At 38.0% G+C, this 26647-nt stretch overlaps 4 protein-coding genes across 5 annotated transcripts; all 4 read right to left on the minus strand.

Annotated features, from left to right (window-relative positions):
* Positions 1-3381: 3381 nt before the first annotated feature.
* On the minus strand, positions 3382-6156 carry LOC133530698 (xanthine dehydrogenase-like). Its single transcript, XM_061868717.1, has 2 exons — positions 5184-6156; positions 3382-3996 (listed from the first exon to the last, which is right to left on the minus strand). The coding sequence occupies exons 1-2, from the start codon at positions 5916-5918 to the stop codon at positions 3745-3747; spliced, it is 987 nt and encodes a 328-aa protein (XP_061724701.1). The 5' UTR covers positions 5919-6156; the 3' UTR covers positions 3382-3744.
* On the minus strand, positions 6154-7942 carry LOC133530699 (probable aldehyde oxidase gad-3). Its single transcript, XM_061868718.1, has 2 exons — positions 7355-7942; positions 6154-6420 (listed from the first exon to the last, which is right to left on the minus strand). Exons 1-2 carry the CDS (start codon positions 7478-7480, stop codon positions 6217-6219), a joined length of 330 nt encoding a protein of 109 aa, XP_061724702.1. The 5' UTR covers positions 7481-7942; the 3' UTR covers positions 6154-6216.
* A 7761-nt stretch (positions 7943-15703) lies between these two features.
* On the minus strand, positions 15704-19612 carry LOC133530591 (uncharacterized). 2 transcript variants are annotated; one of them, XR_009801341.1, is made up of 3 exons: positions 18108-19612; positions 17242-17369; positions 15704-16550 (listed from the first exon to the last, which is right to left on the minus strand). XR_009801341.1 is itself a non-coding variant. In XM_061868554.1 (2 exons), the coding sequence occupies exons 1-2, from the start codon at positions 17356-17358 to the stop codon at positions 16239-16241; spliced, it is 429 nt and encodes a 142-aa protein (XP_061724538.1). In that variant the 5' UTR covers positions 17359-17455; the 3' UTR covers positions 15704-16238. The 2 variants fall into 2 exon arrangements, 1 of the variants encoding a protein (XP_061724538.1); XM_061868554.1 differs by lacking the exon at positions 18108-19612 and having other exon boundaries at positions 17242-17455.
* A 242-nt stretch (positions 19613-19854) lies between these two features.
* Positions 19855-26084, minus strand: LOC133530590 (uncharacterized). The gene is made up of 3 exons (XM_061868553.1): positions 25358-26084; positions 21002-21162; positions 19855-20578 (listed from the first exon to the last, which is right to left on the minus strand). The coding sequence occupies exons 1-3, from the start codon at positions 25565-25567 to the stop codon at positions 20143-20145; spliced, it is 807 nt and encodes a 268-aa protein (XP_061724537.1). The 5' UTR covers positions 25568-26084; the 3' UTR covers positions 19855-20142.
* Between the last annotated feature and the right edge of the window lie 563 nt (positions 26085-26647).

Below are 26647 nucleotides of genomic sequence, written 5' to 3' on the forward strand. Positions count from 1 at the left end.
ACCATATTACAGTATTACTACCAAGGCACTGCGAACTACAAAACATTAATAACAAATTTATGAAAATACAAGATACGAGAAAACATTTAAACATTGGATTTGGCCGACGACGTAACAGCGTGGCTCCGTAGCGTCGTCTGACTCTGCGTAGGATTCGGCAGGTTGCCCCGGAACCGCCGACACCACACCTTTCGGCCAGAAGTGCGCGCTTGCGATGGTGTCCTGCAGCGGCCACGGCACGCGCCCCACAACACCTCAGATTAAGCCTGGAAACCTGCACCCGCTCAAACGGTATCACCAGTCTAGGGGTCGTGGGGTTGGGTAACAATCGGTAGCGAAGAGCTGGCCTACCCAGCAGCACACACTGTCCTCCAAACGACGTGCAATTGACCTCCCCACATCGGTGGGGAGGGAACTGCCACAGCCGAAAAGCGGAAGCGGCCAGTCCTGGAAGGGAGATTCCAGGGAGGTATCGAATGACATCCATCCGCGCACCACAAATGAACTGTAGTGCACATAGTGACGCTACTGTAGCTGCACCCTCAGCGTGTAGCCAGTAAGGCCGCTTGTAGACATCCGGTGTTTTCGCCGGACAACGGACCGTGTTGCGCGACGCGTATATTTTTATATTTTATCTCTGACACTTAGAGACTTATACATCTCTAAAGAATTTTAGTATTTTATGGTTTTATTTTTTTATCATAGTTTTTTTTTGTGTAATTTGACATTTAGAGACAGTATACATCTCTAATAAAGTATTTATTATTTCATAGATTCGATATTTGTAATTGTTTTTTTTTTAATTTATTGTTTGTAAAAATGGACATGTAAAAGTGCCCCTGTGGCCTATTTGCTGAATAAATGTTTGATATTTGATATTTGACGATGTCTGGTTTTCTTGGGTGTAGCTGTCGGTAGCCATGTACAAAACCGGACGTAGTCGCGCAACACGGTCCGTTGTTCGGCGAAAACACCGGATGTCTACAAGCGGCTTAATATATTCCTATACGTAGTATGTTGATTAATACAAGAGAAACTCGCTTATTTTCACCTCCGCAGCGTCAACGACACTCTCATTGGTAACTGGAACATCTGCGCAAAAAATAGAATTATTAAAACAATATAAATAATATAATAATAAGAGAGGTGTGGGCATTGTGAATGTCATCTCGCTTTGTGTGGTAGGGCACAGCACAGCGGATGTCATTCCAGATCTAGAGCAGAGCCCAACTGGGGAAGTACCTCCACCTTACAGAAAACCGCAGCCAAATAACACTAGATCCTACTCATAGTGTTGTGTTCCTGCCGGTGAGTAAGGTTGCCAGAGCTCAACGAGGGGGGGAGGGGTTTAGGGTCGGCAACGCGCATGTAACTCCTCTGGAGTTGCAGGCGTACATAGGCTACAGAGACTGCTTACCATCAGGCGGGCCGTATGCTTGTATGCCACCGACGTAGTATATAAAAAAAAGCATTCTATCTTTATTGTGCAAAGGTTCGTAAAATATATATTTTTTTTTATACTACCTCAGTGGCAAACAAGCATACGGCCCGCCTGATGGTAAGCCGTCTCCGTAGCCTATGTACGCCTGCAACTTCAGAGGAGTTACATGCGCGTTGCCGACCCTAAACCCGCCCCCCCCTCGATGAGCTCTGGCAACTTTACTCACCGGCAGGAACACAACACTATGAGTAGGGTCTAGTGTTATTTGGCTGCTGTTTTCTGTAAGGTGGAGGTACTTCCCCAGTTGGGCTCTGCTCTAGATCCGGAATGACATCCACTGGCTGTGCCCTACCACACAAAGCCAGATGACATTCACAATGCCCATACCTCTCTTTAACCTTCCTTTCCTACCTTCTCTTTCTTTTCGTATAAATTGCGGACTGACTCGCATTCTCTACACGCCAAACTATCTTTCACGAATACGGACATTAATTTTTAATGGGGTCAATCTATCCTCTTTTCTATGAAGGTCAAACATCTGGACACACTGCGTTAAAGCAGTACAAAATTCAGAAATGTGAATCGTTAACGCAAAATATGATATTCGTACTCGCCGCTCATCAAAACGCCTCTAACAAAAGGATACTTGGGGTGTTACGTCCTACCTTCCTATAGAGCCGATGTATATAAGGAAAATCAAGATTTTTTTTGTAATGGACATACATGTCTCGATCACATTAATTACGATAGAATAAATCCTAAAAAACTTTCCCAGGTTAATTTACAAACCCCGCTGTTGAAGATGTGCAAGTTGCGGAAAAAATAAAAAGAGTAGAAAAAATATTGGAAAAATGTGAAAATATCGTAGGGAATTAAGGAAACATTCATTCTGTAAATAGGATATTTTGATCCCCATACAAAAATATGAGGAATTCCGACATCTTTCAATGTCCCCTACTCCGAGTATATAAATCATACTTTTCACACCTCAAAGTCATAATCTTCAGAACGAGGCTCTCCACTGTTGTAGCCAACGTGTACTTGGTTTCTTCGGCCATCTGAGCAGGACAGGGGACAGGACAGTCGGAAAAAGCTCATAATCTCTGGCCGCATGGCAATCAAGCGTAAGGATAAACGTGGCCATGCGTTGGGCGGACAGAATAACGTCAGAACAAACACCACATTACAGACTAGGCCCAAGATAGAGGAGCACTGGTGAAGAGTGTCCACAATCGTCACGTCCCTCAGCCATGAAGATACGACAAGGAAGAAGAGATCTTCAGAAACTTACCAATATTGAGAAAATGATCAGTGTCATATCCGCTATCCCGCCTGGAGGCTTGAATCGCTTGCCTCATGGAGTCCACCACGCAACGGCTCAGGCAGGTTGGAGGTTCCCCCGTCGCTGAAAAACGAAAGGTTTTTCTTCAACAGTATTAAATAAACGGTGTTATATTCTATTATAATTTAGGTAGTTGATCAAGTAAAAAAATAGTACCTGGGCGACCGAGCTTTGCTCGGTTATAACTATTTATTGTAATATGGTGGTGTATAGGTGATAATCTTAACTACATTTTTTTACTAAATTAAACTTGTCTAAAACAATAAAAATTAAAAAATTATATATATAAACTTGAACATATAAAAAAAAAAAAAAACTTAGTCACCGGGCGAGATTCGAACCCGTAACACTCGTTTAGCAGTCCGCGTCTTAACCCACTGGACCAGACGGACAGTGGCCGGCAACAAGAAATCTAGATCGATTGTTTACCCCCAAAAACCCCCATATACCAAATTTCAGCAAAATCGTTAGAGCCGTTTCCGAGATCCCGGAAATATATATATATATATATATATATATATATATATATATATATATACAAGAATTGCTCGTTTAAAGGTATAAGATAAAAAGCGTATAATAAGTTTAAAACAAAAAAGGGACTTAATGGCGTGCACTAATAAAATCGTAAGATGAGTAAGATGCGTAAACTCTAAGTCAATTTCGTACTTCGAATTTGACAGGTAAACGAGATGGCGCTGTACAGCTCCATACATTTTGGGGTAACTCTGATTGTCAAAAGTTGACGTTTGACAATTCAGTGACCGAAAAACATATGGTGCAGTGCAGCGCCACCTGTTTTGGATGTCAAACTAAGGGGCACGTTTTTTTCTTAGACTTTACTCTCTATGACAACCAATTCTCTTTGATAAAATAAATACATAATCAAGATCAAGTGCCCATCAGCTGCAACATCAGAGGGGGTCACAAGTGCGTTGCCGGCATTTAAGATGGTAGTACGCTATTTTCTTAAAAATTTGAAGATATGATATTTATATTTACCTAAAAAAAAATGTTTACCTTTAGACCCCAAAATTCCCACTGGATTAGGCCTGTTTCTACTCAAATATACCCTGAAATCGTTCGGAATATCCTTGGCGCCCATTATGTGATAATTCCACGTACGATCAGTGTATATCTCGCCATTATGGCGGTTGTAGATGACGTCCTCTATCAGCCATAGAGACAGGCTTTGGACAAATGATCCTTCTACCTGAAACCGTTTTAAAATGTATTATGGAGTTTCTATAGGTGGGTTTAAATGACAGAATAGGTATGCAGTAACCCTAAACAAGTGCTAATCGGACTCGCCCACCGAGGGTTCCGTACTTTTTAGTATTTGCTATAGCGGCAACAGAAATACATCATCTGTGAAAGTTTAGCCTGGTGACAGACGGACGGACAGTGGAGTTTTAGTAATAGGGTCCCGTTTTAGCCTTTGGGTATGGAACCCTAAAAAAATCTCTAGAATTTAGAAGCTACTCCTTTTTTTAAGTCGGTTAAAAACCCCAGTACTTAGAAGAAGTAAAGGCTCAAGTATGAGCCTGAAACTTCATTTTATCATCTTAAGTCATGGATCATGGAATAGTTATTTACGATACAAGTGCAGATAATAGGAAATTCCCAACGAATGGTGATACATTAAAACACGACCGAAGGAAATGTTTTAAATCGACACGAGTTGCGAATTACCTATTCGCACGTGTATCGTACAACGTTTAACAGTACATATGGCTTTATAAAGTTTCGACATATGCACGGAAAGTCCTCATTCCCGCACACGTGCGAGAAAGTAGCACCATAAATCTATTTACAGTACATATGGTGTTACTTTATAGCACTAGTGCGAAAATTAGCATATTACGTTACTGTGTCGAACATTTGAAGGGCCATATGTACTGTAAAACGTTGTACGATACATGTGCGAATAGGTAATTCGCAACTCGTGTCGAATTTCCTATTTTTCGCACTTGTATCGTAATGTACTATTACAGTACATATGGCGCTACTTTACCGCACTAGTGCGATTATTGGCACATTACGTAACTATGTCTACAATTTAAAGAGTCATATGTACTGTAAATGTTTTACGATACATGGCGAATAGGTAATTCGCAACTCGCGTCGATTTAAAATACTCACTTCGGCTGTTTAATTTATTTCTCGAATTTACTATTTTTTGCACTTGTATCGTAATGTAGTATTTCATTCTAATACATATCCAGTATTCGGTATTTAGTATTGCATCATAATTATTGTCATTTACAAGCTATTAGATACTACATTTTGTGGCATTACATTTGGTGTATCGTTCACTTCTGATATCTAACCTTGAAAAAATCTAGACCACTTATGTTTTTGAATTTATATTAAGATATCTTGGCTTCGAAATGATCTTACCTGACCCACGTCTAAAGCAGGATTAATGCTTCGACCAACGTCTTCAAAAATATCACCGCGAACAATATATTTCGTTCCCGTCAATATATCCACCTCCACTTCAGCTGCAGCTACACCAAAAATCGCGTAATTTTGCAAACGCGGATCATTCGGACTCGTTTCAGCATTGGCTTGTAACAGTATCCCTCTTTCATCAGCTACCATGACCACTTCTTCCCAAGTGGCATTCGGCATGGCCGCCCTTATTGGAGCTAACCTAACGTTGATCTGCCTACAACTTCTGATGACGCACAAAGCAACACATTCAGTCGTTATACTAGATGCTGTAGAATAGCAATTAGGAGTCGCGAAATCATAAGAAGCTGTCACTGCGACCTTTTCAACTGGTATTTTAAACTCGTTAGCAGCTGCTTGTGCTATTTTTGTATTAATTCCTTGTCCAATCTCGACTCCACCTGCATTTATAACGACGCTTCCATCTCCATGATATACAGAAACTACCGCTGAATAGTTTCCGAAATACGTCGTTTCAAAAGCCATATTATTTAGTCTTAAACCGCGCTTCTTCCAACGGTTTTTGGCGTTGAATTCCTTGATGTACTCAAGTCTCTTATTAAAATCAGATTTCTCTAAAAACATAGGGACATAGTCGGGAAGCTGGTTGTCATTGATTCGGTAGTTGGCGAAGCGAACTTGTAAAGGATCTTTTTTTAATTCATCCGCTATGTGTTCCATAACATGTTCAATTGCTGAGATGCCTTCAAACTCTCCTGTAATAAGGTATAAAAAAATTTTTTTCGCACATATAGGAAAGGTCAAAAATTGTTCTCTTGCCTCGATATTTTTATTACTTTACCTGACCCATATTAATATAGCAAAAAATCTAAGCAAGCGGTGAAGAAAATTTTATCTGGGCCCGCATCAGGTGATAATTTTCGAAATATCATCGAAAAAAAATTACAAATGAACCTTAAATCGGAACTTTGAAGATGAAATTCTATTGAGGTTTAAAGGACATATACATAACGTAGGTTTAGGTACCTGGAGCCCTCATAAAACAGTTGGTCGGCGCATCTGTAATGGCGCCGAAAGACTCCACTTTCCACCGGTCAGGGTTGTAGCAGTTCCTCAGGGATTTGGTGGCGTATGAGTTCTCATTTTCATTTGAACTCATGCCGTCGTTGATGTAGAAGCTCGCTTCCATGTATTGGATTTGCCCGTTTCCGTCTACGCCCACCTAAAATGAATGGTAAGTTTTTACTTACAATATATGACTATTGGAGGACCCTAATCTCACTATCTACTGTTTATACTTTGCTCGTGGTCGATGTGGCCACTGCAGTGAGTCTTTACTTTGCTAATGCTACTGTTCCTGCACAAAAACCACCTCTGACGGCCACTTCAGGAAGCTGCATGATCAGGACATTGTTTGCACGGCGTTCCTGCATGCTGGTGTAGGTACCTACCTACAGCGACAAATTTTAAATGGAGTTTTTCGGGCAGGAATACAAATATAAAGCTACTTATATTCCCCCCTTAGCCCTTACTTCTATTACATACAATTTATGAGTTAAACCGGGAAGACGTTTTTGGTGGTTTAATTATAATAGACCGATGCGAGATCGGTATGGTCTACCGCGGACTTGACAAGAGAGGTTTCTGGAAAATGTCATTGTAGGCTAGTGCGGTGAACCAGGTGTCTTACGACCACACAACGCGTTTGCGCCACTCCGTACTACTTACGTCCGTTTCTTTGCGAGCCACCTGTAGTCAATATGAAAGGCAATCATATCCCTTTTAGCACAATCTTTAAAGCAAAGGAAACAACGAATTATTAACACTAGTGGCTCTGTGAGGTGTAGACTTTGGGATAAGCTTTAAAAAAAAAATATTTACTTTATTAAGTCATCATCACAGCGAACGCACAATGTCTTAAGTACCATAGTCCCTACATGCGCTTAAGTCCTTTATGACAATCCCGCCATTTTAAATATTTTCCAAAAAACGAAACGACAGAAAAATTCTATCTAACTACCTGCTCACAAAATTTCTCTAGAATCGGGTGAGATATGCGCCTTCAGAGGAGAACATCCGAACATACGAAAGTAGTTTTGCCCAAGCTGAAACATTCTTCGCTGACGCTCAGTCAATTAATCTTACATAATATATACCTCATAATCAAGTCTAGTGTCCGGTCTCTTTCCAGTAATCCTCGTAATATCTGGCATCCTCATGGCCATTCGGCAAGGCCTGTTGAGCCTGTAAGCCACCAGAGCCGTGGCCGTGGCTGCGAACATGTGCCTGGAGATCTTGGAACCAAATCCACCCCCACAGCGTCTCGTTCGAACGATGACACTGCCAGAAAATAAGTTGAGCCTTTGGCAGATTATCTGGTAAACCAATTTGTCAGTAGGAAAATAACTTTTACTCAAATTTGACTCTCAAATAGTCGCATTTTATTCGTAAATCGCATTTATTTTTATCGTATCGTAGCGTCGACAACGCAGAACTGACGCGGGACAAATCATTCCATAATGTCCCCGGGTCCTGCAAACGATGCAGGTTGCGCAGTGCGCGCTAAGTATACTGCGAAAGGAACGTTATATAACGTATGTGACATTCACGAAGTATATTATAAGATGTTTATTGTATTTCCTCACATGATTGAGAAAAGCACAGCATGTATGTACTTAGGTATACCTCGGTGGAAACAGGCATTTTCTGACTCGGACCTATTACTTTTCTTTCCATACCTCGGCAACAATAATAAATAAATATTATAGGACATTATTACACAAATTGACTAAGTCCCACAGTAAGCTCAATAAGGCTTGTGTTGAGGGTACTTAGACAACGATATATATAATATATAAATATTTATAAATACTTAAATACATAGAAAACACCCATGACTCAGGAACAAATATCCATGCTCATCACACGAATAAATGCCCTTACCAGGATTTGAACCCGGGACCATCAGCTTCGTAGGCAGGGTCACTACCCACTAGGCCAAACCGGTCGTCGAACAATGTACTATTTGTTTTTATTATAAATTCATGTCTTGTCTATTTTCAGCTGTATTTTGTTAATTGTATTAAGTATGTCATATTTTTTCTATTTCTATTTTAAAATTAACTACCTATGTTTAAAATTTGACCCTGCGCGCCTTCATTCTTAAAATTTTTATTTAGATAAAGTAGACTAAATTTAAATCAGGGCAGGAACCTCAGATCATAGAAAGTACTAGATGGCTGACGGAGGCGTGGCGCGTGTCGCCGCGACATGGCCACATCGTGGCCATACCGGCCCGCCATAAGACAGTAGCAAATTAGCTGTCATTGAATAATGTGCGCGTCAATTTTATTGAAATGCCGAATTATAGCGTTATTTTGTATCGAAATAGGAGTGCATCCAAAAACTATAAGGATCATGGAATTACATAGTACATTTTTTTTCACGTATTAGTCAAGAAAACCACACATTTTAACAAATAAATCCAGTGACCTATGATTTTTCTGAGACAGACCATGTTGTCATACAAACGCGTGGCAATTTGTCTATGCATCCTACATTGACGCTTTGGCATGGAAAATTATTTGTAGTGTCCTTAGCAACGGCGCAATGCATTAAACCGCTAACGATATTCACAGGGGCATTATTGTTTCTTGGTACGACCGCCAACCGCTCCCTTCATTGACGCCGCGAAGTAGAGTGGTGCTCGTGCATATAATTGATCTTTGAGCGTTATCGATAAAAATGTTTGGATATAGTGTGTATGAAAGTAATTATTTTTCAAGTAAAATTTTACAATTATTTTATATGCACCTAATGTTTAATTTAATACTTATTTATTTGGATTAAAAATCGAATAGGTAAGCCAAAAAATAAACTGATTTAATTAAGTACAATTTATTTATAACATTATAGTTTATACTTATAAGTATATTTTATTCAGGTTCTTAGTAACGATTCGAATAACTGCACTAGTTATAATCAAATATGTTCATGATTGCAATTTTTTTCAGTATCCCGAAAAATCCCAGTATTAAAGAAAAATGGATAGATGCTACAGGTAGAGGGCCCTAACTCGTTTACGAGCGAGAAAAGTGTTATTTGTTCGGATCATTTTCAAGAAAAATGTTTTCAGTTACACTTCGCCGCATTTATATAACGATAGAATATAAATATGTTTAAAATAATAGTATATTGTATACTTAGTCGATCCAAAAGTTCTATCAGAAAGATTTTTACTGATAATTATGACTTACTCTTACTTTATTATTCGTACATATGATTTAAAAGCTTATTTAATGGTGCATTGTACTTACAATATAATTTACTATAACTTGCTTTCGCAATTCTTCATAACTCTATGTAACATGCTGGAATTGCTTTCAATTGGTGACGAAATATGCTATAATAAACTGAAAATATTTTTTTAATGAAGCGCTCGCGTCTAACGACAATCCCAAAGTAAACAATTTAAACAAACATTTCATCAAATAATTACTAAAATTCAAACCAATTTGATTAGTTAAGCATAAACAAGCTTTCGCATCATGGGACATGTTTTTTTTTTTAAATTAAAAGCTTTGTATTACATCTTATCAGTAAAAACCTTTGTCAGATCAACTAATATACCTTACACGTACCTTAAAATTTTTAGCTCGTAAATAAGGTCAAAAATTTAAAGCAATATAAATTAAGTCTATGGCAATTATTACTTAAAACAAAAATGTCAAAACTCTAAGGTCATGTTCAGAACATGTAAAATATCGATAGCTCTATCGAATTGTCCTCACTCTAGTGCCGCCGCTCTAGGCTCCTACACCGCGCGGTTTGGCCAATCACAGCGCGCGAGTTGGTTGTCTGGCCACGCCTTTAATGATGTGGTGGGGGACAGTTGGAGACTGGAGACAGCGAGACTCGTTGAAATTATGCTTCGTTATAAATCTCCTTACTTCTTATATCTATGGCAGGAACTTATTTTGAATCGGTTCTAAATCTCTTTGTAGTAGGACAAATAGACCGTCAAAAATTGAAGAAAATTAACGCTGATATCTCGGGTAAGAGTTTACTTATTTGATTTAAATAATTACTATATTGAAGGATGGTTAAAAGTAGATTTGGAAGACATTGAAACAGAAAAGTCTGCGGAAATCTGTTCAGAATGCTCAGATTCTATGAAGCACCAATTACTTACGCATTATAAGGAATATCCAACAGCAACGCGATCCCTGCCTGAGTGAGGCCAAGCCACTGCGCCGAAGAGTCCACTTCGTAGCCATTATCCACAGGCCTGGTGACCGTCGTATGGAGCTCCATCATGTGGTGGTACTGGCGCGGGGAATAGAACTGCCCTTTAATCACCCTTTGAACGTTAACTCCTCGGTCTGTGGGTTCTATGCCTCGGTAACGATTTAGTCTGTTTTCTAAAGCAGGCGCATCAATGGCGTCTTGTATTGTGAAGATAATCGGTTTTTTGGATATGTTCTTATAGTTCACCTTGAAAGAAAAAAATATAAGTGGTTGGACGCTTGGTATGAGACACTTACTATAAAAACAAATGAAGAAATGAGCGGAAAGACATATTTTGCTGGATACCTACACTATAGTGGGCATATTTGGGACCTTCCACGTAGCGTACTCGTCCGAAACCGTGCACCAGATCATCGTTCCGATTTGTAGAATGCGAAAGGCCTTTAATTCTGTGTAACTGGCAGATCACACTTAAAACTTTTGGGCGAACATTGCGAACACATTGACAGGAGAACTCATACGCGGACACTCGTAAGTTTTAAGTCAAAAGTAAAGGAGTAGTATTTAATAGTAAATAGAGGTAGTCTTTACCTTTACGAGACATGCCACTTTGTCAGCCAAGACCTGCGTTTCAGCAACGACTATAGCCACAGGCTGGTTGTAGTAGTATATTTTGTGGCTTGCCAAGAGCTCTTCGTCCTCGGGGAGAATTGTTTGGTCTCCGCGTCCGATCGTATTTATTCCTGGTATGTCTTTGGAAGTGAAGACAGCTATGACACCGTCAATTTTCTGGAATAACAATGCCATCAACAGTTCACTTACCTACTCTTAATGATTTAAAAATTCACTGAATGCTTATATTCCTTCTGGTTTCTTCTCTTTTTCGAATCCTGTCTATCCTGCATCGCTATAAGCGTGTGCTTTTTTTGTTCAACCCACATTCACACAATTCCTCGCTAGTACTAAATAAATGGGTTATGAACCGATTTTGATAAAATTTGACATGTACAGAGCTTAAGCCCAGGTAGTGAATAAAGTCTGTTTATTTTTTTGGAAGCTAAGCCCTTCACGTCATTATTCTGATAATAGGACCTACTTTACAGCACGCTCAAATGCCGTGAGACACAAAATGTAATTTTACCGACTTAAAAATACAACAATATTATGTTTGCATTTTATGAAATATGGAAGAGAGTTTTTCAAATTCTGTCCGATGTCCGAGAGTAAATATAAATAAATACATACTCAGGAACATATATCTTTGTTCATCTCATCACACAAATAAATGCCCTTACCGGGATTTGAACCCGAGTCGGCTTCACAGGCAGGGTCACTTCCCGTTAGGCTAAACTGGTCGTCAAAGAATTCAAGCTACCGAATAACTTTTAACAATGCACCAAGGATTGGAACCGGTTTTTAAAATACCGGTAAATACCGGTTTATTTCGGTTTAACCCGAACTTTTATAAGAACGCGAACGTTTTAAGAACTTTATCGTAACCTAAAAAAATCTGGTTTATTCGACGACCGACGCAACGGCCGGTCGGATTAGTGGTGTACCAGTGCCACGTAAACATAGACACCGACATATTTAGGAAGAAACCGGTTAATTTGACAAAAACTGTTCTTGTATAAACCGGTTTACAAATAACAGTTTTTCGAGTGAAACCGAAATTAAAAGGTTTTGCGCCAAGTACATTATAACGGTTTGGAAATTTAACCGGTTTCCGAGCCAAAGGTTTGCAATGCACAAAGACAGACCGGTATTTAAGTTTAAACAAAAAATACAACTCACGAGGACATCACTGTAGTCAATAGATTCTATTTCCCCCCGCGCAATTGTAGCCATAACAAACGAAGCAAACACTTCTTCAGCTATAGTCGGAATGTCATCATTATACCTGGCCTCCCCAGCGCATTGGATGAGACCCTCCTTTTTCAAAAGGGGTTGGGTAATAGGGTAGTCGGCTCTGTTTGTGTCGTACTCCTGATAGCTGCGGCTGACAGGTGGTCTGTCGTCATAGGAGAGGGTTGCTCCTGATGCGTATATGGGCTTTAGGATTTCATGTGGACACAGCTTGATGACGCACTGTAAATTACCATAAGTGGTAAATTTTGCGGCGGTGTCGGGGTGATTGTATTCCACTACGAGCGGAACGGGCTCCGTATGGTTAGTTTGTCACGTCTGAAGATATCGATACGGGCAAAGTGCGAAAAATATGTATGCACTACCTTAATATATGGGCAGTAACATCGTGTGTACACATTTTTGGAAATTTGCCCGTATCGATATTTTCAGACGAGACTGTATAGAAGTGCTTCCCAGGGATCGGAAACCGGTATTTTTTGTATGGGAGCGAAAACGGTATTTTTTCGTTCTTTGTTAATTACTTCATTTCTAATTAGGCAATCTAATAATACGAAGTCGTTATCTGAAAACACAACTGAGTCCTACATTTAGAGTAGGTATAAAATAAACTGAAATATATGGTTATTTCGATGTTTTTGCAAAAAACCGGTTCCGATCCCTGGTGCTTCCACTAAATAAGAGTGGGCAGAGCGGACTAACGATAATGTTTCACAATGTCCAAATAAAGTCCTAAATAAGCTACTTCCCACTTATCTGACGAATCAATTAATCGTTTGCGTTTCAAAATCTTCAAATAAGCTTAACTGGTAGATAAAGTGATAATTTTTTCAGGAAGTTTTATCTGGCGGTTAATTTATTTGTTAATTAGCTATCCAATCGTTGGACATTGTAAAACAGGCCCTTAGAGTAATAAAAAAATTCACAGCGAAAAGCGGAGTCCGCTTGAGTAGTAACAATAACAGCACGAGCACTTCTACCGCGAACAAGTAAGCGGAGCGGATTGAGCGAGTATATTACTTGTTGAAAAGTGACCATTTCAATATTTTGACGATTTCAGCGATCCGTAAGCGATTAGAAGGGTTACAAATTACAAACCTCCATAAGTATTTGACGCGCTCGAGTATTTTTGAAGTGAAAACTTCTCTAGCGTCGCTGTGCACTTTTTGTGATGGGGAAAATGTGTTAAACTCGCGACAGGTCACGTGACCGACAGATTCTTCAGATTGAAAATTCGTAAGACGGACACGTGACCTGATCGAAAAACTGTTACAATGTCATTGAAGCCAGTGATGATGGTGTAAGTCGTTGAAATTATAGATGATTGACTTTATAATGTAAAATAATTGTAATAGTTCAGTGTTACATTTTTAATGTAATATAAATTGTCATGTTGTACGATAGCGCAATTAATTAATATTGTATTTTACCACATAAATGACTTTTATACTGATAATTAAAACAATTCGTGCAAAGTTATTCCCTAACCATTCCAAAATATAAAAAATGCACAACGTTAATATTCAAGTTTTCACTTCTGCCGGCACTCCCGGAGTGCAACCCGTTGTTTTTTTTTTTTTTCAATTTTTTTATCGTTTCGTATAATAACCTTGACTACGTAAACGGGCAGAATAACATAACCTTACTATCAGACACAGTTGCACGACTAAAACTACCCATATCTGACGCGCTCGAGTCCATCCATGTGATGATTATTTTACATTTTTAAAAATCTTTAGCCCCTTTTGGAAAGAGAACATTATGTACTCGTCGTTATTTATTTGTAGTTTTACATGTATACAAAATGTATAATTGTTGGTGCAATAACAAATATTTACTTACTTACTCGCACCTAGGACTGCCATCCGTCCGGGTTTTCCCGGATTTGTCCTAGTTTGGAGGCCGTCCGGGGGCCGTCCGGGGGGGGGGTGTCAAGAAGTGTCCGGGGAAAACCCGGACCCTTTTCATGTAAGGAAGCACATTAAAACTACATGTAAAATTAAGGGTCTTGTTTTTTAAAAATATTATTTTCGGACTCGTCCGGGGAAAAAATGCGATTTACGCTAAATGTCCGGGTTTTTTTGAATCTTTGTCCGGGTTTGGCGAAATTCGAGATAGCAGCCCTCGCACCTAACATTTTATTATTCCTATCATCTAATCATACGAAACCTACGAGTCTCGATTAACTACAAATTTAGCATTTCCGGCTCCTCTACTATTATTTATGTACGTTGCTTGATAACGAAAGGAAATACGCTTAATTAAAACTTTCGCGTTTTCAACACATATTATTCATGTTAAATAATAATTGCCTACAATTCCGAGTCGGTAATTATGATTTCTTTAATTACAGGAAATGATTTAATAAGGAGTCCTATTTATTGTTTACCAACCAAGTATGCATATATTATTTACATATTTGAGCGGTTTTTTTATGTGAGCGTTAATTAGGGTGACAAATGTCCCGTATTTTACGGGATGTCCCGTATTTCAGGTACGATTTTTTATTGTTCCTTAATTTGATGAAACCAGTACGGGACAGTACATTGTCCCGTAATTTTATGATTCAATGGCCTTTACTTAAGTATTTTGATTATTTCACATTTTCCTTTCAAGATGATATCAAAATTGTTGTTTTATAATATTTAATATTGCTTTTTAAAGTTTTTTTTAAAGAGATTTAGCAATTGTATATACGTGGGTTATTTAATTGATTATGCCACATTTTAGTAATAAAGAAAATGAATGTTGTTTTTTTTATAAAGCGTGCATACGCGCGAGGCAATTTCCTCACGCACAAAACGGCCAGTGTAGACGTGTCTCGGCCGAGGCGGCCTGTATGGTATGGACCCGCCTAACGGCCCGGCCACGATATCGCGCGGCGGCGGCAGCGCGATGTCGTGGCTGGGCCGTAATCGCGTATTTTCAATGTTGTCCCGTAAAACCGGAAATCAGATCTGGTCACCCTAGCGTTAATAGAGGGCAGGTGCAGTAGGTTCAGAAATCTTATTTTAGAAGTCATAGCTCTTTTTGGATCACAATAGGGCTGCCATAAATGTAATTAGCAATTTTGAGGCCTTTGTCGAGGGACTGTATCGGTTCGAATCCTCAGTTTTTGACTTTCGCTCGATGGCAAAAAATCACGAACATAGGTTTATAATGTTTAATAAATTATGCACAAAAGCGAAAAATATGAAAATTGCTTCTAAAAATTAGCAACATCATGTTTGAGGGCGTTCCCTCATCATCGATTATTTTTTTATTGAGTGAGAAATGAACATGACTTACAGGGCCTTAATCTACATATTATTTTAGTTTTTTTCTTATGTTTTGCTTTCATTTGATAAAAGTGTATATACGAAATTGATTGCAATATAATTATGCGGGTGCAATAGAGATAGCAACAGACGGGTCAATGTACGAATATCTGTCTGGAAAACGTCTCTTCTTTAATAATTGTAAATTTAAAGCTGTTGGTTATAATATAATAAAATAAAATATTCGATTTGTGCTGACAACACGTATGTTAACGGCACCAATCATGGGATATTTCAGAGAAATTTGGAGTATTTTTAATATTTCACCGACGTCTGTAAAATTTCTACCGCTTTGTGCTTTAAATTTATATGTCCAATTCGTCCTTTATGTTTTCCATGTATTTAATGAAAGCTACTGCAATTAGTTTCCATTTTATTAACCAATTAAAACTATGGTTTCTTGCTCTAGTCATGCGATATATGGCGGTTTTCAAACTAACAAAGATCCACGAAAAATTGAACTTAAGCAGCCCTTTGGCTCTTGTTTATGGTAAAATGTTGCCAGCGATTAAAAACTGATGGTAAATACTTGTTTTACAGGATTTGTCTATACCATCCCATTACCGGTGCCTGTTCCATTATAGGGGTGTTTAGGTACTATATAGTTTATTTAGTTGGGACCAAAAGTTACCTTGTAAAATAAAGCTAGAGCTACTTTCTTCCTATAATGCGGACTTGGCTCAGGTGGATTAAAGTCCGGATCCACCTCCTTTTCCAAGCAATGCAGGGCTCCCTGCAATGTCTCATTCGTGAAAAGATCCCGTCCGATCAAGAACTGCTCTGTATCATACGCGTGGGTAAAGGAAGGGTTTATACCCCCGAAGACGATGGAAGCCTTGGTAATTTTGTGGGTTTTGGGGTCGAATCTGAAGAGGAAAGCACCGTTGACTTCAGCATGTGCGTTTTGGGCTTTTGGTCTTATCTGCGATAAAATAAGTGAAGATTCATGAATGTTGCAACAATAATTTCAGTTACCAATGTAGTAGACTAATATAACTACTATAACGTCTCGGCCTCGAAACGGACTCTCCATTAGGCCTCGGAATGGACGCAAGCGGTGAGCGGCAAATCGTTCATACGTTTGGTTGAGCGCAATGTAAGGCCTTGACTTGCCGCACGCCGCTTGCGTCCGTCCGTTCCGCGGCCTGACGGTGACGTCATTACCTAGACCTACGATGACTAGCAAAGTAATATAATTCATTTGCGAAAAAAGGAGTTACAACTGGTACATTATATTTTCAAGAAAGTCCATCCTCTTAGCCGTCCATATACAGCATGCAAATCTTACTAACTTGCCTAAATATAAAATATTTTATAAAATAACAATTTTATTTACAATCATACCTAAAACAACAACATCATTTTATAAATCATTTACAACGCCTTCAGATCAGAACTAAAAAATTAAATAAAGAAGGGGGTGCATAACCATATAAAATTTAATTGAAATATAATGTCAAATATACATAGTAAAATAATTAACTAATAACCAGAAACAATAATTTGATGTAAATTTTTATTAGATTTACTTTAATTTATGTTGTCTAAAAGAAACGACTAACGAACGACGAAGAAACGTCTAATACTCGTAGTTAGGTTCGTAGTGCGCTTACCTTGTATGTAACGATCCTGTGGTTTCTGGACAAAGGTGGCAATTTAATTGTTGTCATGACCTTGCCCACTACGTTTGTGGTCAGAAATTCTGGAAGACTCATTTCTTTCTGCTGCATTGTACGGTCCACTAAAAATTTAAAGTAAATGGATAGAGACAAACCAAGATAAGTTGGCAGCGATTTCGATAGCCCAGACCGTGCAAGTGTTACGTAAACGTCATAATTTCATAGAAGTCTGAAGTTTAAAATAACACGTGCACCGTGCACACGTGTACCAAGATAAGTATCTTGGTTTGAATCTATAATAAATAAATCAAAACTGAAGTCTGAAACGAAACCGTGAATTCATAACACACCGACGCCACCGACGACCGGTTTCTCGTGTTTACGCGCGACGCGCATACAATCAGGCCGCTTATAATTGCGCTCGAGTCGCTCGACCACACCTATAAACGGCCTCGATTTGCTGATTGCCGTCCCGCCGGTCGCGTGCGTCCAGCCTGTACACTCACAGCTCTAGGGCGAGCGGTGAATGGCTCAATAGCTGTATGCGCAAATCGGCTTGTTTTGAAGTCACAGTTTTGTCTTCACAACGCGCGCAGGGTACCATTAACTACCAAGATAAAGTATAAAACCTTTAGAGGGCTACTACTCGTATAGCCCCCATATGCTGTACTACAGCATAGCCTTCGCTTTCCTCTGCCCAACTCCAAACTTTTAACTAGCTTCTAGATGTTAATTAAGGTTTTTAAATAACGCTGTCAGCCAGTTCCCCCATTATCCTGACAAAGGACCTAAAATCCTGTCATATCAGGGAAAATCCTGACGTATGGCAACCCTAGGCGCGGTGCCCTTTGTATTTTTACCTAGCGTTATAATGGCGCCAACACAAGAGAAGAGCAGGAAAATATCTGACTGAAAATCGGGATGCTCATGTTTCAGTATAAGATTCCCAGCTAAAGTGCCAATCTGAAAATAACGAGAATACAATAATGTACATACTTTATCAATCCTTGTACTTACTAACTGCAAAAAATGCCGGGACAACGCGAGGAAGATAAAGAAAATCTATGTTGCTGATGGCAGAATACTTACATTTCGGACGGGTATATGAGCAACGACTTCCAGATGTTTCTTCAAAACTTCCAAGTACCAGAAGTCATCATTAGTCTTGCTTAATACGTCGAATAAGTTCAGAGTATCGGTTAGGCTTGTGTTTGCCCCTAGCACTAAGTTCACGTCCAGAAAATGCGTGCGTAATTTCGCCACACTACTTATATCGATCAGAAATTTGGGGAAAAACTTTATTGGGTAAGCTCCTGTAAGAAGTATCACAAATCGTTTATAAAGTCAGTTCAGTTCTTCGTACGAAGGATAGAATAGCCAAAGCTACAGAAAATGTGTGTTACTTAATTCTAGGCCAAGTCGAAAATCATACAATTTCCTTCGTACAAAAATCGCATTTGGCAGTTGACATAGAATAAAGTAAGAGCTCCAAACGTCATGCAGCGCCGTTCTCTCAACTATTATTGGGCTCAAATCAAAAGTGTATTAAAAGAGAAGAATGAACCAGCCAAAAAACATTAACAATTCTAGCAGATGATGAGCTGATGCAGGCAAATATGAAAAACGGGTCCGTAAAAGGCTGCCACTGAATGCGCTAGGAAGAAGCTGCCTATCTTTCCTACAGAAAAATTATAAATAAAAAAACTGACAATTATCTAAATTAAAAGTCGCTTTTTATTGTAGTTATTCTAAAACCCTTAGATTGTTCTCAACCGCAACAGTTTTTTTCATTTGAACATTTCATTTGACAGTTTTTTATCGGTACACCCCTTAACACGATAATGTTCGACGATAATAAAAATAAAATTATTAATGTTTTAAAATTGCAGTAGCGAGAGGCAGGGCCGAGAATTGAACTCTGCATAGGTCAGACTGTCAGACTACTATAAACGGTCAGAGTATCAAAGTTGAGAAAGAGAGGTTTCGATGAGCAAAAACTGAATTACCTAGTATATCCTACCGACTGCGCCATGTAGAATATGCATTGTGACGGAGGAATAAGTAGCACACGTAAGCCGGTTGTAAGACTGATCTTTATTCATCTACCCACACATATGGAAGTATATATATGACAAGAGCTGAGAAAGAGGGGGTTTCAATGAGCAAAAGCTGAATTAACTAATATATCCTACTGACTGCGCCATGTAGAATATGCATTGTGACGGAGTAATAAGTAACACACGTACACGTAAGCTGTTTGTAAGACTGATCTTTATTCATCTACCCACACATATGAAAGTATATATATGACAAGAGCTGAGAAAGAGACGTTTCGATGAGCAAAAGCTGAATTAAGGCTTCATGTAACTTTTAACTTCTACGCGTACAGCTTTTACTTAACAGTTCCCAATTTGCAATTTGACAGGTTCACTCGGCTTTCTTACAACTTACTATACGTGATCGTCCATACAAAAAGAGAAAACGTTTTTCCACTTCTAAATATTTTCCATTCTCCATGTTTTGTTTGTAACACAATAAAAATTTTTGTTCGTTTGCAAAACAAAAAAAATCTTTTTTTTTTCAAAAAAGGGGAAATTTATAAACCCGTTTTCTCCCGGAATGGAATTTTAAAGAAAAAGTTCCGTTATTTCGTTACGATTGCAAAGCTATTCTTCCCTCTTAAAGTATTTAAAAATCAGTTACTTAGCCAACTCTTTAATACCCATTCCATTTTGTGTTACTTAACTGTCTTAAGAAATAATGTTCGTATTGAACAGACATTTTGATTCAGTCAAGCATTTTGGACGAAGTTAGTCGCAGATGGTCTTTGATCACTTTGGACGTAACCTACGTTGGCGTTGTGGATTTCGCTGTGGTCATTGGATAAATTTAGTTTTAATAAAAAAAACAATCATACCTACCTCTAGAAGTATTCCCTGCAACCAACATGTAATTATCATACCCCTGAACGTCATCCAGCGCTTCAAATATCGCTTTAATATTGTTAACTCTGAACCACACTTTATCATCACAAATGAATATCTTCTTGGTCACCGAATCATTACTCATTGTTACTTTTGCATTTATTAGACACCATTCTTGATCGTCATCTTCGCAAGACCCACCGCACTTTTTCCCTGATTTTGGACAAACTAAATTATCAATGTCTTCAATATCTTTAATCTTGTTTAATATTTTGGGGTCGGGGTCGACTGCGAAAGACTTGAAGGCCTCTAGAATTGGTCTGTAGCCTGTGCATCTGCATAGGTTGCTGCCGAATGATTTTTCGATGTCTTCTTCAGATAAATGATGTTCTGAACTTTGTATTAAGCTGAAAGAATAAAAAAACCTGTGGCATGCGAAAATAAAGAAGTAATATTTTAAATGCGCCTTTTTATATTTATTTATACTTGTTATTGTTCAAAAGATAACCTTAGAACCACAGGTTTGAATCTGTAATGTCTACCTCCAACGACTTTTTTACGACCTCCGTTGAGAATTTCGACCCCATACCTAACTTGTAAACTTTCTGTAACCTATACTTTATGTGCCACCCGCGTAAAACAAACCTTGTTCTCTAAGATACAAAACATTTTTTTTAAATTTTTCAACGTCTTTTCTTAACATTTTCTTGGGACATCAGTTCTTGGGGACCACGACCAGTATCAAATGCGTCGAAGCGTCGGAAATAACGGTAACAAAATAAAATGTGATAGACCTGATAATTTAAATTTTAATATGGGTATAAACTTACCTATACATACTCATAACGAAACCAGGACTGCAATATCCACACTGAGAGCCGAAATAATTGTTAAGTCTTCTCTGGATGATGTTATAACCCTTCTCTCTGCTTCCTATACCTTCTATAGTGGTGATGTCCCATCCTTCACAAGATAATACCGCAACTAGGCACTGTAAAATATAAGTATAAGGATAATTAATACAGTAACTTTATATATTAGCGTTTCCGTCAAATCCGGTAGTTCTGATTTTTTGCAGATTTGTTTATGATGTTGGCCCAATGAATAATCCAAGTTTGTGATCTCGAGCGCCGAATGCAACTTTATCAAAAAATTAAAAACGCGAAAATTTAGTTTTTTTATTTGGGCGATTATAACCCTAAAGGACTAGTTTTTGATAGTGCCTTTTCAAGACGTTTTAAAATTAGACTAAATTTGCTACAATTTTCTCTGTAGATCGAATAATTTCCGAGATAAAGCTTCAAAATTTCTAGTAAGTGCAGTGAGTATCCACGTTTGTCTCAGGCGATGCCGTTTGGTCAGGTCAAATAAAGCTGATTTGGCCATGATATTCCATTTCGGGAGAAAATGGTTTACACTAACTAAGGGCCAGTTGCACCATGCCCATTTGATGTACTGATCATGTGTAAATATGGCGCTAGCGAATGCTAACTGCATATTTGGGTTGCACCACGCTATGTGTCCGTTAAAAAGTTACGCTGCCTTTAACCGGTGGTAGAGCACTGGTTAACAGCAAAGTCGTTCGATAAATATGGCGGCGCTTTTTGGAAATCGTCCGTATTTCACGAATTTATGTTTGATTATTAAATAATTTGAGTAAAAAGTAATGTAAATTATTAAAAATATATTTATAACAATAAAAAGGTGGAAATATCTAAACGCAAAAACGTGTGATAGTTGACATAATGGTTTTAAATGTCATTTTAGTTGCGAGACTACTTGTGTTTCATAAAATACATTAATTTGTTCCGGATATTCAAAGAAAAGGTGTGTTTTAAATTGAAATCGAGTGCAGAATGAGTTTAAGTTGAGGATAAGACCAGATTGATGCTATCACAGGTTAACAAATACGTCCCATAAAGTGAAACTCGACGGCATGTAATGAACACTATTTATCGACAGACTGGTCATTAAAATCAATTTAAAACGCTCTCTGTTTATTGGAATCAAGATAAGAATGTTATATCCCTTGGAAATATTAGTGGACTAACTATGATATTCGAAAACAGCGAGATGACAACTATAAACATATACAAACTCGGCCTCTGAAAATCGTAACCCAGAAGAGAAGTGAACTATATTTATAACTATAAAATCACACAAAACAAGATGCTACATATGAAATCAAGTATTTTAGTGCGAAGAAAATGTATTGGACAATTCCAGACCAGTCGGCATAATAGGTTATATATAAGTGGGCAAAATGTGTACCTAATGTAAAACTGATTATAATACTTCAATTCATACATACTTGCTTGTGTTTTATTTGCTTTTACAACATATCTTATTCATTAACCCTAGAAACAACAACTTTGCAAGTAATTAACTAAAACAGTTTTATTTATGGTGATATTTATATTTAAATTAATATTTATTAGAATACAAAGTTACAATTAGATTTAACCATTAACAGCTCCAAAAATCTACATTTATTTTGAGTGTGGGCTACCTGGGTATCTCTTATCTTCAATTATTACATTATACCTATTATAGGGTCCCGCACCCGTTAGCAACATGGCATGGCAGGGCGTCCTTCAGCATATTGCCGAGGCATCCCTACACATTGAGCTCTGCTTTTGAATGTCAAGGTATCCCTCTGGAATTTTCAGGTTTACCACAGAGTCTTAGAAATGCCAGATGTTCTTAGCATTTGTTTGTGTGAGGGATGCCTCGGCATGCCCTGACATACTTACCTTGATACTACGCCAAAGGATCTCTTACTGTGTCTAGACAATAGTGGCCTCCGAGCCTAATAAAGTAATTCTTCTGGAAATATCGAATATACATGAGAACAACTAAGTAGTTTAATAGGTATAACCTGCGGTGGCAGCATGGTTCCATTTTTATCCACTTGTCACTATGCCTGTCACTTTTGCACATACATACTTGTTAGAACATGACAGGCATGGTGACAAATGATAAAGAGCTGACCATCTTAATTGTTTCCTTTCATACTGGATAACATTTATAAATATAACAGCCAATACCTGGGTTAGATAAAATATAATATGGCCTCCCTTCTGTCACCTGAATTTTACTTGTATTCAACCAGTCATACAGTGAAGTCGCATATAAATAAATTACAATGTAACAATTGTATGTAACCCTAGCCATGTATTGGAAATAACATAACAGTTAATTAGTAAAAATATAATCCATAGGTCTTAATTTGCAAAAGAGCATTACAACATACTTTAGAGAATGTGTAAACCCATTATTTTTAAACCTGACTACACATTTATTATACACACGACTGACTACTGACAATACCCTACCTACATATTAACCCACCAATCCCTATTCATCATCATTTAAAACCTAACATACCTAAATAGCTCTAAAATCAGTCATAATAAAAGGCCCTCAGATTGATTTTATTTGTTTTACCCATACCAGTTTTTCAACAGCCCATGCATGTTTCATAAATGATTTATATCATGATCACCCCAATAAAGAAAAAAATAAATAATAGTTGGAATAAACAAGTGAAGTCACCAGTATGACAGAAAATATAATAAGTAGGCACTTAAATATAATTGTGAAATAATATATTATATGTCAATGAGTTGTTGATTTCTCTCCGGATAACCTTTTACCTCCATTAGTCACTACCTAAAAAGGATTTAGTGTAAGATGGAAAATAAAGTAAGATAAGGTAACTAAAAATGTATTTTATTATCAAAAATTAAATTCAGATATCATTTATAATACTTTATTTTTCGCAACAAGTTTTTCCAGTTAATCTAGTGTATGATTCTTTGATTTCTTGAATCGATTCACTTGTGTGTAACTTTCATCTTGTATTCCATATCAAATGGTGTATATCAAACCTGAAAAGAAAGTAACATGAAATTATTGTGCATAAAAATATATTGTGATCCGTTTCAACCATTGGCAAAAAGAAAATGCTTAGATCAAGCAGGTTTAAATTAAAGTACAAAAGTAACTTGAATATCTGCTACTAACAGAACTAACAGTTATGTATTATTGTGTCAACAATATATGTAATTGGAAATGTTGCCCCAACTGTCGGTATTAGTAGGTAGCGTAGGTAATTCCTTGTGCTTAGGGCTCTGAAAGTAGTTAGGGATACGTATTAAACGAATAAGATAACTTACTGGGCAATGCAGCTCCTTGTTTGATTCGGCTTTGCAGCTTGGAAAGCACTTGGCCACTGAACAATCGTAGTCAGCAGTTTCACTTTAAAGTGCCATGAAGATACATTGTTTTTAATATAATCATAAATATATAGAAGATTGGCATGGCATAACTTGTGTAGTATTTAGATTTAAAACCTGAAAAGAGATTAGTTCGCGCCTACAAAAGTTTTCTCGTTGTTGAAAAATTTGACAACTCTGACATTTATGACTGGGTTGCTATATGAAAAAATAATTCTACCATAAAAATTTTGGTAGGAACGCGTTCATAGTATGGCCTCACGATTAGCGACGACATTCTGTTATTTTATAGTTGGTGCAACGCATTTTATTTAGCAATCGTTAAGACCCCCACGTAAGCGTTAAAATTTAGCGAACTGTGCTTACGTTAGCAGGTGGTTTGGTGCAACTGGCCCTAAATCTTAACAAATCGCTTCAGCATAATATATTCTAAGTTTATAAGTTTCGCTTGTTCGAAAAATATTTTTTTTTGTTTTGCAAATTTTGAAAAAAAAAACCTATAAACCTAGTTTTTGATTGTGTCAATGACATACTAAAAAAATATGGCGAATGGAAAATATTTAGTAATGGAAAAACGTTTTCTCTTTTTGTACCTACTCGTATGTACGATCACATGGTATTGGTATACTTCCCTCTTAATAAAATGCCAGTAAAAATTGTGACAAAGTTACTGACTGACTTCTCAAATTTGAGAATTTTAGTGAATATCTCCGTCGCGCTGACGGAGGCGGCGCCGCGTAGCGAGAGACTGTTTGTGTGTGGTACACGCACACAAACGCGTACGCTATATATTGAGGCAAGACAAGACAAAGCATTTATTGCAATCATATTAGGTAAGTACACAAAATTACATAATATGTACCCTGCAAGGGCGCAGCAGTCTTATAACTAAATAACAAACTAGTACAAAGATTTACAGACAATTATTTGGGATCAAGAGAGACTTACGGAGTTAACAGAGAATGTAAAGATCTCGCCGGTGCCCGGGCGCTGCACGCGCGCGTTCACCACGCAGGCGCCGCAGCCGCCCTCCAAGCACATGAACTTGGTGCCGCGCAGGTCCGCGCGCCGCCTGATGTACTCGTTCAGTGTTGTGTCCACTGATACCTCGGACCCAACTATTGAATAGTAATATAATAAATCTAAAATTAAATACATTTACTACATATATAAAAACTAACAAAAAGGCCACACGCCCCGCGCAATTCCAGATACTAATTGAATATTAGCAATTGCAATTATCCTTTGTAGTTCCACTTCATCAAATGTCACTTTTTTGAATGTAAATGCTTGGTTATATGATAAAAATACAAAAATCACTATAGGTATGCCTTTAAGATTTGAGGAGCTCCCTCGATTCCTCAAGGATCCCATCATCAGAACTGGGTTTTGATAAAAACGGGACCAATCTGTATGTAGGTATAAACATTCAATTAAAAAAGAATTTTCAAAATCGGTTCAGAAATGACGGAGATATAGAGTAACAAACATTAAAAAAAAAACATACTATCAAATAGAGAACTTCCTCCTTTCAGATTTGAAAGTCGGTTAAAATAGGAGCGAAACGTAATTTAAAATTTATTTGGGACATCGATACTGACAATAAAGCTTGCTTATCCGAGTATATTCGTAGACAATAAATCGTGCAGCACAGTTTTTTCTCCTCACTAAAATAGTACATTACGATACAAGTGCGAAAAATAGGAAATTCGAAACGAGTGGCGATAAATTAAAACACGACCGAAGGGAGTGTTTTAAATCGACACGAGTTGCGAATTACCTATTCGCACATGTATCGTACAACGTTTTACAGTACATATGGCCCTTTAAATGTTCGACACAGTAACATAATATGCTACTTCTCGCACTAGTGCTATAAAGTAGCCCCATATGTACTGTAAACATACATACATATAATCACGCCTATTTCCCGGATGGGGTGGACTTCTGGTCCTGACATACGTCTTTCGCTCCCTTCACTTTAATAACATTCCTCATACACGCTCGCTGGTTTAGGGTGCTTCTGACCTGGCGATACTTCAGGATTGCCCCGATTTGATCAGGGAAAGTCTGCCGAGGTCTACCGGTTCCAGCTCCCTCTTTTACTTCTCCCTTATACACTCTCTTTGTTAGCCTTCATTCACTTATTCTTTCCACGTGTCCAAACCATCTCAACATACTTTTTTCAATTTTTGTCACTACATCTTCGTTCAGTCCACACTGGGTATCACACTGGTC

The sequence above is a fragment of the Cydia pomonella genome, chromosome 23 (genome assembly GCF_033807575.1).
Source record: "Cydia pomonella isolate Wapato2018A chromosome 23, ilCydPomo1, whole genome shotgun sequence".
Taxonomy (NCBI): Eukaryota; Metazoa; Arthropoda; class Insecta; order Lepidoptera; family Tortricidae; genus Cydia; species Cydia pomonella.